The sequence below is a fragment of the Mastacembelus armatus genome, chromosome 13, assembly GCF_900324485.2.
Source record: "Mastacembelus armatus chromosome 13, fMasArm1.2, whole genome shotgun sequence".
Taxonomy (NCBI): domain Eukaryota; kingdom Metazoa; phylum Chordata; class Actinopteri; order Synbranchiformes; family Mastacembelidae; genus Mastacembelus; species Mastacembelus armatus.
This window is the reverse complement of record NC_046645.1, coordinates 9,222,714-9,235,871: the sequence shown is the minus strand read 5'-3', so window position 1 is coordinate 9,235,871 and position 13,158 is coordinate 9,222,714. Positions and strand designations below refer to the sequence as shown.

The following is a 13,158-nucleotide window of genomic DNA, read 5'->3' as shown; positions in this document are numbered from 1 at the left end:
TATTTAGCAAACAAACAGTCTACAACAATGATTTTTTTATTTTTTTTATTTATGTGTAATATAGCTGTGTATTCATGATGAATGTCACATTGAAATAACAGACATTTCTGCATTACCATTCCTTTCAAACATGAGTCCGATCATTGCTGACTTATTATCAACACAGCCTGATCAGAAGCAAACAGCCTGGTTTTAAATCTCCTTGGTCTGACAAACTGAGCTCCAGGCTACTTTATGTCCACTAAAAAAGAGATTGTTTGCAATCCAAAAATATCTCTCATCTCTCCTTGGCTGGAAGTCTGTAATCAAGCTGAAACTTGAACATTCCAGGAATGAATTAAGGTGTGGGCTTTTTAGCGTGGCAAAGCCAACAGCCTTTCCCTGTCTAGAAGTATATGGCATGAAATGTGTGAAGATTTATAATTATGAGTGGGCTGCCCACGGTTATCTCAGAAGAGCTTTCCTGGAAAAAAAATGACTCAATTTCTGTGCCTTCATTTGCAATGTGTGCAGGCAAAAGACTGCTAAAAGAAATGGAAATCAGCAGGCAGGAGAAATATTGTGGAAACACCTTCGCAGCTCTGACTTGATCTGGTAAAATCCTTTGAAAATCTCTTACCTATAAGTAAATGACGCAGAGGGTGAGCCCCTCAGGAGGAGAAGAGAAAACACCGCAATCATTAGCAACTTCATCAGCAACAGAAATCACTTCCTCATCAACCAAATGAATAATATTTTTTTTCCCCACTACTTGATATGCATGAACTACCTTTGATTACATGGCATGTTTAATATTGATGACATAATATGCTTTACACTAGGGGGAGACAAAGACCCTTCGTAGATGGACAAGCGTTCTGTTCTGCTCATTACACAATTAATAATTTAAGGTTAGGCAGCAACTTTAGGCAACATTAAATTAACTGATATGGGTTCACAGAAGGAAAAAGTGGAGTATTGCATGTGTAGACTGCTTTGTCTTTGGGGTATTGAACTACTGGATCCCTTTAGGTCAAAGTGCCACTTTAAGTGATTAGCCATTTTCCTTTACAGGCAAAGGAATTAAACTACAAATTAAGAGCCTTTATAATCATAGCTATGTGTTCTTGGTGTGATGTGACTTAAAATGCTGAGCTTCAAGACAGTTGAGGCCGGTGGTTTAATTGAAACGTATTTCAGCTGAATGTGGGCCACATTTACTGGGTTGTATCCTCAGGGAGGCACTTTGTAACAACAGAGTGGAAATAGCGAGAGACAAGGGAGATGAGGGGAGAGGTTACAGAATTACACTTTCACATTGCAGCTCAAAGCCCTAATGCCATATAGTTGTAGAGTTTATGGGATGTGTGGCACAGTCAATAAACAATTCATGTTAACGTGATGGATAAAAACGTGCATTGGTGACATTACCATTTAACATACAACATACCTGACCTTGGTAGGTTAGTGGAGGCAATTCTTCTGTTTCAGGTTAGGTTATCAAGCCTTTTCTGTTCCTCTAGTGGCTTCTTCGTATTTTGTGCATAGTAATAATTTCATGACTGTGTGTCTCAGCTATCATATGGTAACATCTTTGCATGCCAGCCTGATTGCTACAGGCATGCCTGGGTTGCTATAACAACAGCTGCTGCTATATCTGTCACTGTGGGTCACGGCTAGCTAAAAGAGCAGTGTGCATCACATCTCTCTCTGACTGTCAGTCTTTTTCACATCCTCTCTGGCAGCACCTTCACCTTTTACTCTATTGCTTTGTTCTTCCATAACCTTTCGGGTCTTGCTCATCTCGAACAGCTTTGCTCTCACTAAATACAGCTCTCTGCTATATAGTACAATATCTCAGCACACTGAAGACTGCATAATTACAAACAAATAAACAAATCGAAAGTCCTTTTTGTTAGCTGCTACACTGCACTGTTAATGACAGCTGGAAACATTACTAGTGCTTATAGTGGTTGATTCAGGGTCTACTCCCTTTCTGTCAATGCCACCACAGTCACCAATAGTAAGGAGAACACAAGACAGTCTTAGGCTGCTGAGCATCAATACAACATTTTCTTTCTACACCCTGGTAAATGTGGGAACATCCCATTGTGCAATTTCAATAGCATTACAATAGCAGTTACACTGAAGAAGTTCCCAAAAAACAAGAACAGCAACGACATTGGAATGCATTGTATTTAATAGTTCAAAAGAGATAGATACAGCTCACTCACATAGGAGATATCTGTAATAACATGTGTAAACAGTCTAGTATGATTGAGTCACATATACATTTCTACAGTGTTGTACTATAGAAATAGGCACACATTTAGTCCCAATAGCAAAGCCACTGTAGAACACCAGCAACAGTAAAATCTTTAAATGAATTTAAAAGTAATGGTATGCAGTAAGATTTAACCTACTGAATATACTTGTGCATTAGTGCTAAACATGGCTTTAAGGTTTACACAGAGAAGGGTATAGGAAAGAGCTCTAAATGAATTCTGATGACTTGAAATAGGGTGTCTGTTTTATATATTTCCATTACACTGATACATGCAGTGAAACAGGGAGAAATGCACATCCATACAGTATAAAAGCTATGCAAGAGGTTTTCCTAAAAAAAAAAAAAGATATTGGCCAATACAAATTACAAATAAAGCTGCGATCCAAAATTTCAATTTAGTGTATGAAATTGTAACAAAACATGAACAGTACTGCAGAGTCAATATAATAGCCTTGACAGCAGTAGGAGAGTTTATTTCCTTGGGTTATTTCTTTTTATATAAGTTATAAATCACAGAGGCAGCACTAACTGCTAAGAAATGTTTAGTAACTCTATGCATTGGCAGGTTCAAATGAAACATGGCTGGTATTTATCTGATAATAAGTGCAGGGCATTGACACTTTTGTTCTTTTCCTGCTGTTTTATAAAAAGCACTTGATTTCAGATGCCTGGCACGAAAGTTAAATAAAAAGAAGAAAAAAAACTGGAAAAGGAGGAGAAAAATTGAGCACTTGGACGTTTTTGACTGGTTCTTGACAAAACACAGTCGGTACACAGGGGAGGTCATTGGCAGGATTCCCAAGGCTGCCTGGGAGTAGTGATACCTTCCTAGTGGCATAGATGAGGTTGTGGACGCCTGTTTCTGTCACATGTAGTGAAAGTCCCATCATGATTGGTCAATACCTAAAAAGAGCAGACAACACGTTCTGTCTTATTCAATACAGAAAGTTTTATGTTCTAAATAACCAGTGTACCAGTATACAATATCAATCAGTATTCACGAAAACAGCTGTGTCCTTTAGGATTATTAGCTCAGCATCCTTACTTCATATACATGCAAATGCCTTACATTTTAAATTGCTATAATGTACTATTGCAGATCAGTGCCACAGGAGGCTGTTTTGGAATTGCACACATTTGAAATCGGCATGCTCATAATGAAGTGTTGAATGTGATATATTTACATTAAATATATTGTGACATTTCTTTTGGTAAATTCTTTATAGAGAGATTGTACAATGAATGGAAAGTGGGTGAAAATGAAGGACTTGTGAAAATGAAAGCCCTTTTGAAGGGAACAAACAAGAGGCGAGGCACAACGGGAGCTGAAGCAACACTACACTCCACTACAAGGCAGGACGGCCGTGATTTATAAAAGAACAAACAATGACTCAAATGAAGGGGGGATGATTTACGTATCAGGATGGGAGTCACATGTAAAATACCGTGTCACCGACAACCACATTTATTGGGAAACAGGAGTGGTTGGATTGTCTTTCTGCTCAGAGGGAGTGGTTAGGTGGTTTGTCCTGCAGAAGAACAGAGGAGTGTCGAAGACCTGTTGATAGTTCTGTCTCTGCTATAATCAGTGTGTTGCTAGACCATTTGTCCTTCAATGGTACAGGGAATTTAAAAAGAAATAACCACCATTGTAAAGTAAGCATTGTTGAGCTACTCCACATCAGCAGGATAATGACGCCCCATACAGTATTTAACATCAAATTTTTACTTTAAAAGCCACAATACTTTACTACATATGCACCAATTCCATAGAGCTAGACAGACTTTGTGTAGATGAAGCAAAATTCCTACCCGTGAAAAGAGTTTTATGACTGTCAGCAAATTTCAGACACAGCCTAATTTTGTATCTCTTTTACTAGATTATTGCTACTGTGCCTTGTCTGTTCCATCAGTAACATGACTAATATGATGTTAGCAGCTAATGCATCATAAAATGTAACCTGAAAATGTCCCAGCTGGTGGTGGTACATATCCATTAAGCTCAGGTGGCTAAGAAGCCCACCTCAAAACAGCCTCTTTGAGGGGGTGTAGGCTCTCACTGTGGGATGTGCAGTCACACAGGTCAGTAATGGCTGTGGAGTTGCAACAAACCATTAACTCTTTCAGCTGCAGGCACAGATGAAGTTAGGCATCCAGAGATTGAATATGTGTAACTTAGTGTGGCCTCCTGATTTTCACATACATCAGTAAACTTTACCTAAATGCTAAGGGCAAAGTGTGATGCAATGATTCAATGACCATTACTAACAGGTTTAAACTGGACCTAACTGACTTAATAAACATAAACAAAATGCACATATTTCATATGTTGTGTTGCTTTCTCATTTCTGACAATTTCTGTTTTATCCCACAAACGGCAGTTCTCAATCTGTACCAGATAGTTTCTCTCCTCTCTCTGAATACCAACACTCCAAACTTTTCAGCTGCAGACTTTATTACCTGCACTTTGAAGTCTACAGTGTAGCTCTTACTTTTGAGTGGCATGTTCAATTGTTACACTAGGAGTTGTAATTTAGCGTGAACATAAGACTTTTTACTTTTTTGGTGGTACAACATTATCTTCAATTGAGTCAAGAGTACCATCTAATGTTAGTGACTACTCGAGAAAATTACTGTAAATATACACACATATGTTGCTTCAGTGTGTAAGTTGCACTGCAAGCTAGCGGAGTAAAATAAAAGTGTTACTTATGATCCGGTAAATCCAGTTTAGATAAATACAATCCGGAAGTTCAGTTGTTGATTTATCTACTTACCTACCTACTGACCTGTCTATTGGTTTAGTACTTTAATGCTGTACTTTACACATCTACAACTTTCACAGATTTTCAACAGTTTCCCAGAAGTTTCCTATCCTAAAAACATTAATAGAGTACAAGTCAACAAACATGGACAATAGAGTTTTAAATGATCAATGGATAAAAGGGAGCTTATCATTCAAGGAAATGTTTCCTAGACTTTGGTACCAAATTCTTTATAGAAAAGAGTTTTTATTTACTATGTTGTCTCCTCCTACTATATCATTGAAGAATATGTTAAAGATATTATTGGATTCTGTCCATATCCTGCATAATTACTGCTCTGAAAACATACATAGCGTTAGCGTTAAAAATACTTGTGCAGTACTTTGGCTTTACAGTATGCATCACTGTATTTGTGGGGTTTTGATTAAGGAAAAATAACTGGATCAGTGCATCTGCTGTGTGTTATCTGGGGTTGTATTGTTCAGGACATAAATCTGCTGTTCAAAGGCTGCAATCTTGGTCTAGTCAACATCCTGACAATCTGGTAGGAGCTGACTGTACAGGTGCATTTGGCCCGTTGTCAGTGCTGACAAGGTGACACAAGAAAATCAGTTTGATGAAGTTGTAAACATAAAAAGGCTGCTTAGAAATAAAGGGCAGTTAGAGGTGCTTGAAATTATACAGGCCTGTCAGTGAAAAGGCAGATTACTGTTACAAGAATGTTACAAACTGATGCAATACGGACTCAATTACCTCTCTATCTCTTTGCCTGCCTGACTCTACCCTCCTCTGAAGTCAAGTCAAAATGTGTTTTTGTAGCCCATGTTCACAAATTGCAAATTTGTCTCAAAGGGTTTTACAATCTATATAGCAAAGACCAAATGACTGAGACCCATAAATCAGATGAGGAAAAAATTGAAGAAATCCTAGAAAGAGCAACAAAAGATGGATCCCTCTTCCATGATGGACAGATGCATTAGATACTGTGTGTTTAATTAACATTGTCTATCCTGTTATCTTCTTGATTGTCTCTTTAAGAAAAAATCAGGAATTCAAGCATACACTGGTAATAGTAGCTCTGATGATGACTCATAATATGAACACTCTGCATTGCTGTGTCGTGACTCACTCAAAAGAGAACGTTATTACAGATATACATCTGGACGTGTTGACAGCGGGATTGTTTCGGTTACCTTTTTGCAGTTGGACGTTGACTCACACTTATGTGTGATCCATGTGTGTTTATGCATTTGTAGATTTACCTCTGTGTGAGACTCACATTGTGTCCTGTGCCTGTTCATCAGATTTGGAGATCTTCCTGTAGCAGTAGACCATTTCCACTAGAAGCCAGAAGGTCAAGAACACCAGCAGCACATACATCATGATCTCAGAGTAGAATGCTGTGGCATCTTTAGGGACTGTGAAGGACAAACAGTAGCAAGGGACATGTATTATTCAGTATGCATCCTATCTCTGAATGCTTTTGTGTTGGATGGACTGGTGGAGCAGTTTAAGATAGTATACTAAGCGTGCTCATATAAGTATTGTACAGTGATGTGAGAGAAGGGTATTTCTACAGTATACTTCAGCAGTTCACTGAATATCCATTGCTATATAGTCAGTACTATGCAACTGAACTTCAAAGCAAATTAGTTTTTTCTGGTGGGCATCCAGACAAAGTGTTGATACACTTCAAAAACAATGCACTAGCTATGTTGCATACAGAATATTAGGACCATACCTGTGATTCAATGATAACAAAGCCTAGGGAGTTAAAGGTGCCCTGTGGAGGTTTCTTGTAACCAAACAAAAGTTATGTTTATATTCAGTGTTTATTTTACCCTTAAAATCTAACAAACATGTTAGATGTTTTTTTTGGGTTTTTTTTTTGAGTTTTTAAAATAGCTAAAACATTAAAAATCATTATTAGACATGTTTAAATCTATTATTTGTTCTTTGTCAGTGCCTTTTTTGAACATGATAGAATGTGAGTGGCTCCACCTCTACATGTGTATATATTTATGCCTGTGCACAGTACAAACAAAACAGTGACCCACTTGTAATAACTTGCTACATGGAACTACTAGTGGTCAGAAACTCCACAGGGTACCTTTATAAATGAAATTAAATGGATATGTAAAGTCACAGTGTTTCTCGGGGCATAATACAGATTTTAAATTTAGAGGTATGATTACCTCATATTTTCAAGTCATATTTGTATGTATTTATATGTAAAACAACTTTATGATCACTTTAAGTTATGTTAAACAGTTTTCTTAAAGGATAGAATTACATTTTTAAACAATACTGATATGGCCATATGAACACTGAAACGGATTTTGCCAGCAGTAATCATTCCTCCTATTCATACTGGTCAATAAACACATACTGGTCAAATGAACACCTTTCAGAAAAAAATCCTTGTTCTGTCCAAAAAAAAATGTATTGCAAAGTTGCAGTTGTCTTTTTGTTTCTACAGTCATGGTGTCTTTGCTGGGGTGTCATGGAAGAGCAGTATCAAAAAGACACAATTGCACAGCCCAGATTCCATATTAACTTAAAATAACCTAGGTAATGCATTTTTGCCCTCTGTATCATCATCAGTTATGCTAAAAATGCATTAATGACCAGTAGGGAAAGGAGAAAATTACAGTAAACAAAAACAGTGTCAATGTACATCTGTTGTTTAAAGACAGACTCCTTTATTATCATTAATGTGAGGATCATTATGAGCCACTGTGAACCACTGTGCCAGTGAATGTGCACCAAATTCCAGAAAGCCTGCTGAACAACTTTCACTGATTGCTGTCTCTGCAAATAGAGGCTATTAGTGGAAAACAATCGTTTAGATAGGAAAGCACAAATACTATTGCCATGAGCAAATGCGTTCTACTACTGTGGACCTCATTATTGTAACATGATGCTCAAGCTGTAATATACAGCACACTGGCTGAAGGCTTTGTGAAATTTGATACCATTGTCATTTGATGCCATTGAGATATGAAGGCAAGGCTTGTAAGTATGTAGAAAACAATAGTATATTTTATAAAGTTGCACTTCGGAGGATAATTGCATCCGATGGGGCACTCATCTTTTTCTAGATACAAACCAAACACTGGCATACTGCTAACTGATCTTTATGTGCTTCTGATAGTGAACTATATACAACGTGCAAGCAGATATAGAGTAGAACATGTAAAGTTTAAGAAATGGGAAGAATTATGTTATTCCAAATATACATGTTGTGTTGTATGTTCAATCAAGGTGGAAAATGAGACATTCAGCAAGCCAAGCATTCAGGAAGCAGAATACGTTACCCCTTATAACAGATAGCATAGTAGTTGGTTTGAATTAACCCCTTCACTGACAACAGAAGAAAGCTTTGATGGACAATAAGGGCAGACAAAACAAAACACAATTATTCCTCTTCATACAATCACAACAAGGGGAGAGAAGGAAAGTGGTGTTGTTAGTGGCAGACTGCTTTCACAGTGATGCATTACTTAGTGAAAGTTGGAAGCAATTAATAAAATGCAAAACCCACTAAAATGCAACATTGAAGGAAGGGCATGTAGAAAACAAAGAGAACACTTAGTATACAAATCAACACAGAGCAGAGACTGGTGTTTCTGCCAGGGGCTATTGTAAATTGACACCTCAGCAACCTTTCCAGCATATACTGTCTGCAGCTGTATCATCATCAACATATTAAACATAATAGCTGGGTTAAAATGTGCAACTTCATCAGTTGTGCATCAGTAAAGCAACTTTTTTTGATTATATTCACCTCAATTCAGAGAATATTGGTTCTACTGTATTATAAAGCATCTAGGTAAAAGATATTATACACAGACTGTTTGTATGTTTATATGTTTTGCATTTAAACCACTCCTGTTGAGACACTGATCAGCCATCACTGTCTTTATCAGAGTTTATACTAACAGTACATTAGATCTAAATATAAATTATACTTTTGCTTTGGGGCTGTGAGACTGTTTCTTTTACTATTAATTTTTTAATGTTGAAATAAAAGAAAACTGTGGGACAACAGATTATTCCACTGGAAAAAACAGCTTAACTGTTAGATTTGACTTGTTGATCTCTTGGGACTGCTGTTCTATTTTTGGTAACCTCACCAGGGCATGCCACTGCCTGAGAAGCACTTAGCGGCAAACACAAGTCTGAGGTCTGAAAAAGCTCATGCGCAGCTCTAGAATATCCCCACTAAACTGATTTAGGTCTTCAGTCACAGCTGTACTTAAACACTGAGATCCACTGATATGGAAACCATGTACCTGGCTAAGTCTGAGCAGAAAACAAAACTAAATAATATGGAAGAAACTGAAAAACTACCCCACCTTTCTCTTTCACGTTCAGCGTGAAGTTCTTGATAATGGAGGTTGAATGAGTGTAGATGCCAAACTCATACTCGCGAAGCACATGGCACTCATAGATGCCACCATCATTATAGGTGACATTAATGATTTCAATAGAGAGATCTTGTAAGTCCTGACTCCCATTCCAGGTCAGACGGCCCTTAAATGGTCCACTTAGGTCTGTTGGAGTGCGATCCACATACTTGTATATCTAGGAGAGAGGACAAGCAAGCAGGCAAACATAAAATATACATATACAGAGTCTACACTAGTATAAACAGAGTTATACACATGAGCACCATCAACAGTAATGTAGCAGCAACCTACATGAATTTTGGTAACTTGACTATTGTTTGTTTTTGGCATGTAGTACCAATCCACTCGGGTCTTTGTTTTGACCTCCTCTCTCCTTAAACAGGAGACGCAAATCAATTGCTTGGGTTGTCCCAGGACTGCTTCTGTCTCAGGTGGGCTATCGACACATACTGGTTGGCTCAGATGAACTGGAAGAACATGGAAATTTTACACACATTTAGCTCAGCAGCAAACCTGATGAAAGTTCAATCAAAATGTTCATGTTCAAATGTCCCCTCCCCTGAAAATCATGATTTACTTATTGTAACTTCACTTAGATTTTGGAGTTTCAGTGTGCAGGATGATATATGTACTAATCTCAGTTTGGTTTCTTTTTTTTTTTTAACATCACAGCTAGTTTGGGAGCAAATGCTGGTAAAGCGTGTAACTTACATGGGTGTGATGTGGGAACTTGAAACCTCTAGTACACAAACGCTGAGACCAGACTTTTCACTGAAGTTGGCCACATCATCTTAAACTTTGAAAATAAATACACTATTTGCATATTCATGGATATTTTTAATTACAGAAAAGCAGTGGGTTTCATTACTTTGAATTTTAACAAGTTAATTAAACTTTTTCTGAATAAATTAAGATTAATCACTGGAACAAAGAGTCACCCAACATACAGTGAATGCACAACTATATTCAAAGTCCTAACCCAGCTATAGGTGATGCACAGACTTTAAACAAGGAATCCATTTTTTGGTGTATAACCACAAACTGCATGGTCATTGATGCCATTTTTTGCCTTATTAAACATTCAAACTGCTGTTTTAATCTGTATTCATAAACTCAGGCCCAGTCTTTCTTATTGAGGTCATCCAGTCTTGCACTCTGTGCATTGAATCCAATGTTGAGCAAGATGCAAAACCCACTAAGTATTTAAAAGACTTAATTCTGTTATACAGCTCTGTAAGCACTGGAGAGACTGGAGTCACAATATTGATAGCAGATCCAAGCTCATCCAGGCCAGTAAGCACTAATGATGGCCTCTGCCCATTAGAATTAGCTGGCAGAGGAAAGGAATAAATGGAGGCAGGGAGTACTGGATGCAGGTAGTGTAGGAGGACAGCAAAGTATTGTAAGCAAATAGCAAGAAGGGAAATGATTGGTCTCTAAATTCACTACAAGAAATAGGATCATTAGATATGGAAGGGATTATAAACACAATGGATTTATCTTATAACAATAAATAAGCCAGTAGCCTGATCCCATTCAGCTGGCCACATGGATCTCTGTGTTACTGTGTTGCATGATTGGGTCCAGAGCTCTTATATAACCCAAAGCCCCCCCTGGGCAGACAGTGACAACATTGATTCAATCTCTCTTTTGAAAGAGAGAAGAGAAATGGGGAGATCAGAGAAGGGAAAAGCTTGATCTTGGTGTCCTCTGTTCGATTAATTGAATCATTCATGGCGATGTACAATAGCGCACAGAGCAGACACCAGTGGGGCTGCTCTAAAACTAGGTTTTGAGTTCACAACCAGAGAAGCCATGATGAGTCATTTGTGCGTAGGCCTTACAGTAACGCCGCAAATACACATTCAATATTCACAAACAAACAATTAACATCTTGCACAGTTGTTACTTGTTACTTGTACTTACCGACAAAAACCACAAGAACCAAAGTTTGCAGATGAGCTCTGTTTTGAGTTACCATATTAATCTGTTTCTGCAGCTGCCGGTGGGGAGAGTCTCTCTCACTGTTACTTTCTGGAGAAACCCTGAAGTTGTCTGCAAACGACGCCAAGAGTGAGATAACAGGAGTTGATGAAAGACTTCAGGACCAGGGACAGCGCCTCTCATGGGCAGACCAAGACGCAGGTAAGTTCCCTGGAAATCTCGAACCGACCAGGCTGCTAAAACTATGACTGCTACTAAAGAGACGCAGAAACGACGTTCTTTACGTGCTCATCTACGAATGTCAGTCTTCCACCCAGCTCGCTATTTAGCATCTAACCACAAAGAGCTAACTTCATTATTGCCTCCACTCGGTGAAAAAGTCCGCGGTGTGAGACAGCTATTCGAGCGATGCAACAGTTCTTTCCCCCGCAGCTGCCATTCAGTCCAGATCCGTCCAGAAACACAGCGGCAAATTAAAAAAAAAAAAAAGCGAAGAGGAACCTGTGGATTCTCTAAAGCGGATTTAGTCACTTACTGTGGCGAAATCTGGCGTCTTGTTCACACACTATTACACACACACACTGCAAAAACTGATAAAAAATAGTTCTGTTTTTCTCCCCTCAAAAAATAACCCTGTTTATTAGCTGACGTCTGTTTTCTCCGTTAAGGATGAATGATGACATTTCCCAGCTGCGACTCACTGCCTTTGTTTTTCAGCGCTGGCAGCGGCAGGGGGTTAGATACGCATGCGTGAGTCACTCCCTCCTTCACTACAATGTGCATGAGCATATTATTGTCATTTGGATAGGCCTATCCAACTCGTCATGCAAGCCTGTTTGGATTTGTGTTTCTTTTGGCTGCAGGCGGTTGAGCTATACAAACTAAACAGGGCATATCTTTATATCAAATACAAAAATCCTAAAGCAAATCACCTTCATTAAAGCTCATTCAGTTGAGACTAAAAATTAGACCAAGCTGTCTTTGTCATGTGTTATATAACCTCTTTGTGCAGCTGCTAGCAGAGCTCTTTCCCAGGCATTTTATTTGTTCCAAGTCCGTACTTGCATTATTTATTGTTCAAGTCTTTGCAAAGTTGCAGTTGGTCCAAAGACAAAAACAGGAAGTGTGTTCAGAGGGTACTGTGGTTCAGTTAATGCCTTTCAGGGGCTTAAAATATTGTACATGCCTACAGAAGCCTGGCTGCAGGAATAAAGGGGTGCAGGTTACAAAGTGTGCGTAGTGTACACAGTATGCATGCCTTTCTACTTGTGGTCACACATTAAACTATAAAATAATGATGTACGTGCAAGAAATCATTTATTGGATCCATGTTTTTAAATGATATGAATGCTAAACACATGCATCTGGCTTAATCTATAGCTTTGGCTCACTGCATTGAGGCTGATAAAATACTGTACAGAACATAAACCCACTAACCTAATGATTTTCCATCGTTTGCAGTTTAGCCTTTAAAGACCCTGACCTTTTCTGCCATATTATGTTTATAGTTGGCTGCAGAATCTTCCATCCTGCATGACTGTCTCTCTTTTTATTCATTTTTCTTTGTCTGTCTAGTAACATACAAATCATAGTTTTGTTGTGGTCAGTTATGAAATATGTTACTCAAACTTACACAGCATCAATTGGAAAAATTATGTGAAGCCCCAAAAACTTATGTCAACAAAAAAATTATTGGAGTCAGGAGCAAACTTGGATCCAATCAATAAAACCAGAAAAAAACACACAAAAAAAACCCTGAAATATTCTGCTT

The 13,158-nt window shown here is 38.2% G+C and overlaps 1 protein-coding gene across 2 annotated transcripts; it reads right to left on the bottom strand.

The window, feature by feature from the left end:
- Positions 1-2,263: 2,263 nt before the first annotated feature.
- On the bottom strand, positions 2,264-12,034 carry scn3b (sodium channel, voltage-gated, type III, beta). 2 transcript variants are annotated; one of them, XM_026316178.1, is made up of 5 exons: positions 11,370-12,034; positions 9,735-9,910; positions 9,390-9,618; positions 6,311-6,449; positions 2,264-3,169 (listed from the first exon to the last, which is right to left on the bottom strand). In XM_026316178.1, exons 1-5 carry the CDS (start codon positions 11,422-11,424, stop codon positions 3,163-3,165), a joined length of 606 nt encoding a protein of 201 aa, XP_026171963.1. In that variant the 5' UTR covers positions 11,425-12,034; the 3' UTR covers positions 2,264-3,162. The 2 variants fall into 2 exon arrangements, with proteins under 2 accessions (XP_026171963.1, XP_026171971.1); XM_026316186.1 differs by lacking the exon at positions 2,264-3,169 and adding an exon at positions 3,222-3,795.
- Positions 12,035-13,158: the final 1,124 nt, after the last annotated feature.

Bases quoted from the DNA above. Each gene is read 5' to 3' on its own strand.
- scn3b (XM_026316186.1), bottom strand. From the start codon at position 11,424: ATGGTAACTCAAAACAGAGCTCATCTGCAAACTTTGGTTCTTGTGGTT. The intron at 9,911-11,369 runs GTAAGTACAAGT...ATGTTCTTCCAG, and splicing joins GGTTCTTGTGGTTTTTGTCG to TTCATCTGAGCCAACCAGTA. The intron at 9,619-9,734 runs GTAGGTTGCTGC...CCTCTCTCCTAG, and splicing joins GTCAAGTTACCAAAATTCAT to ATATACAAGTATGTGGATCG.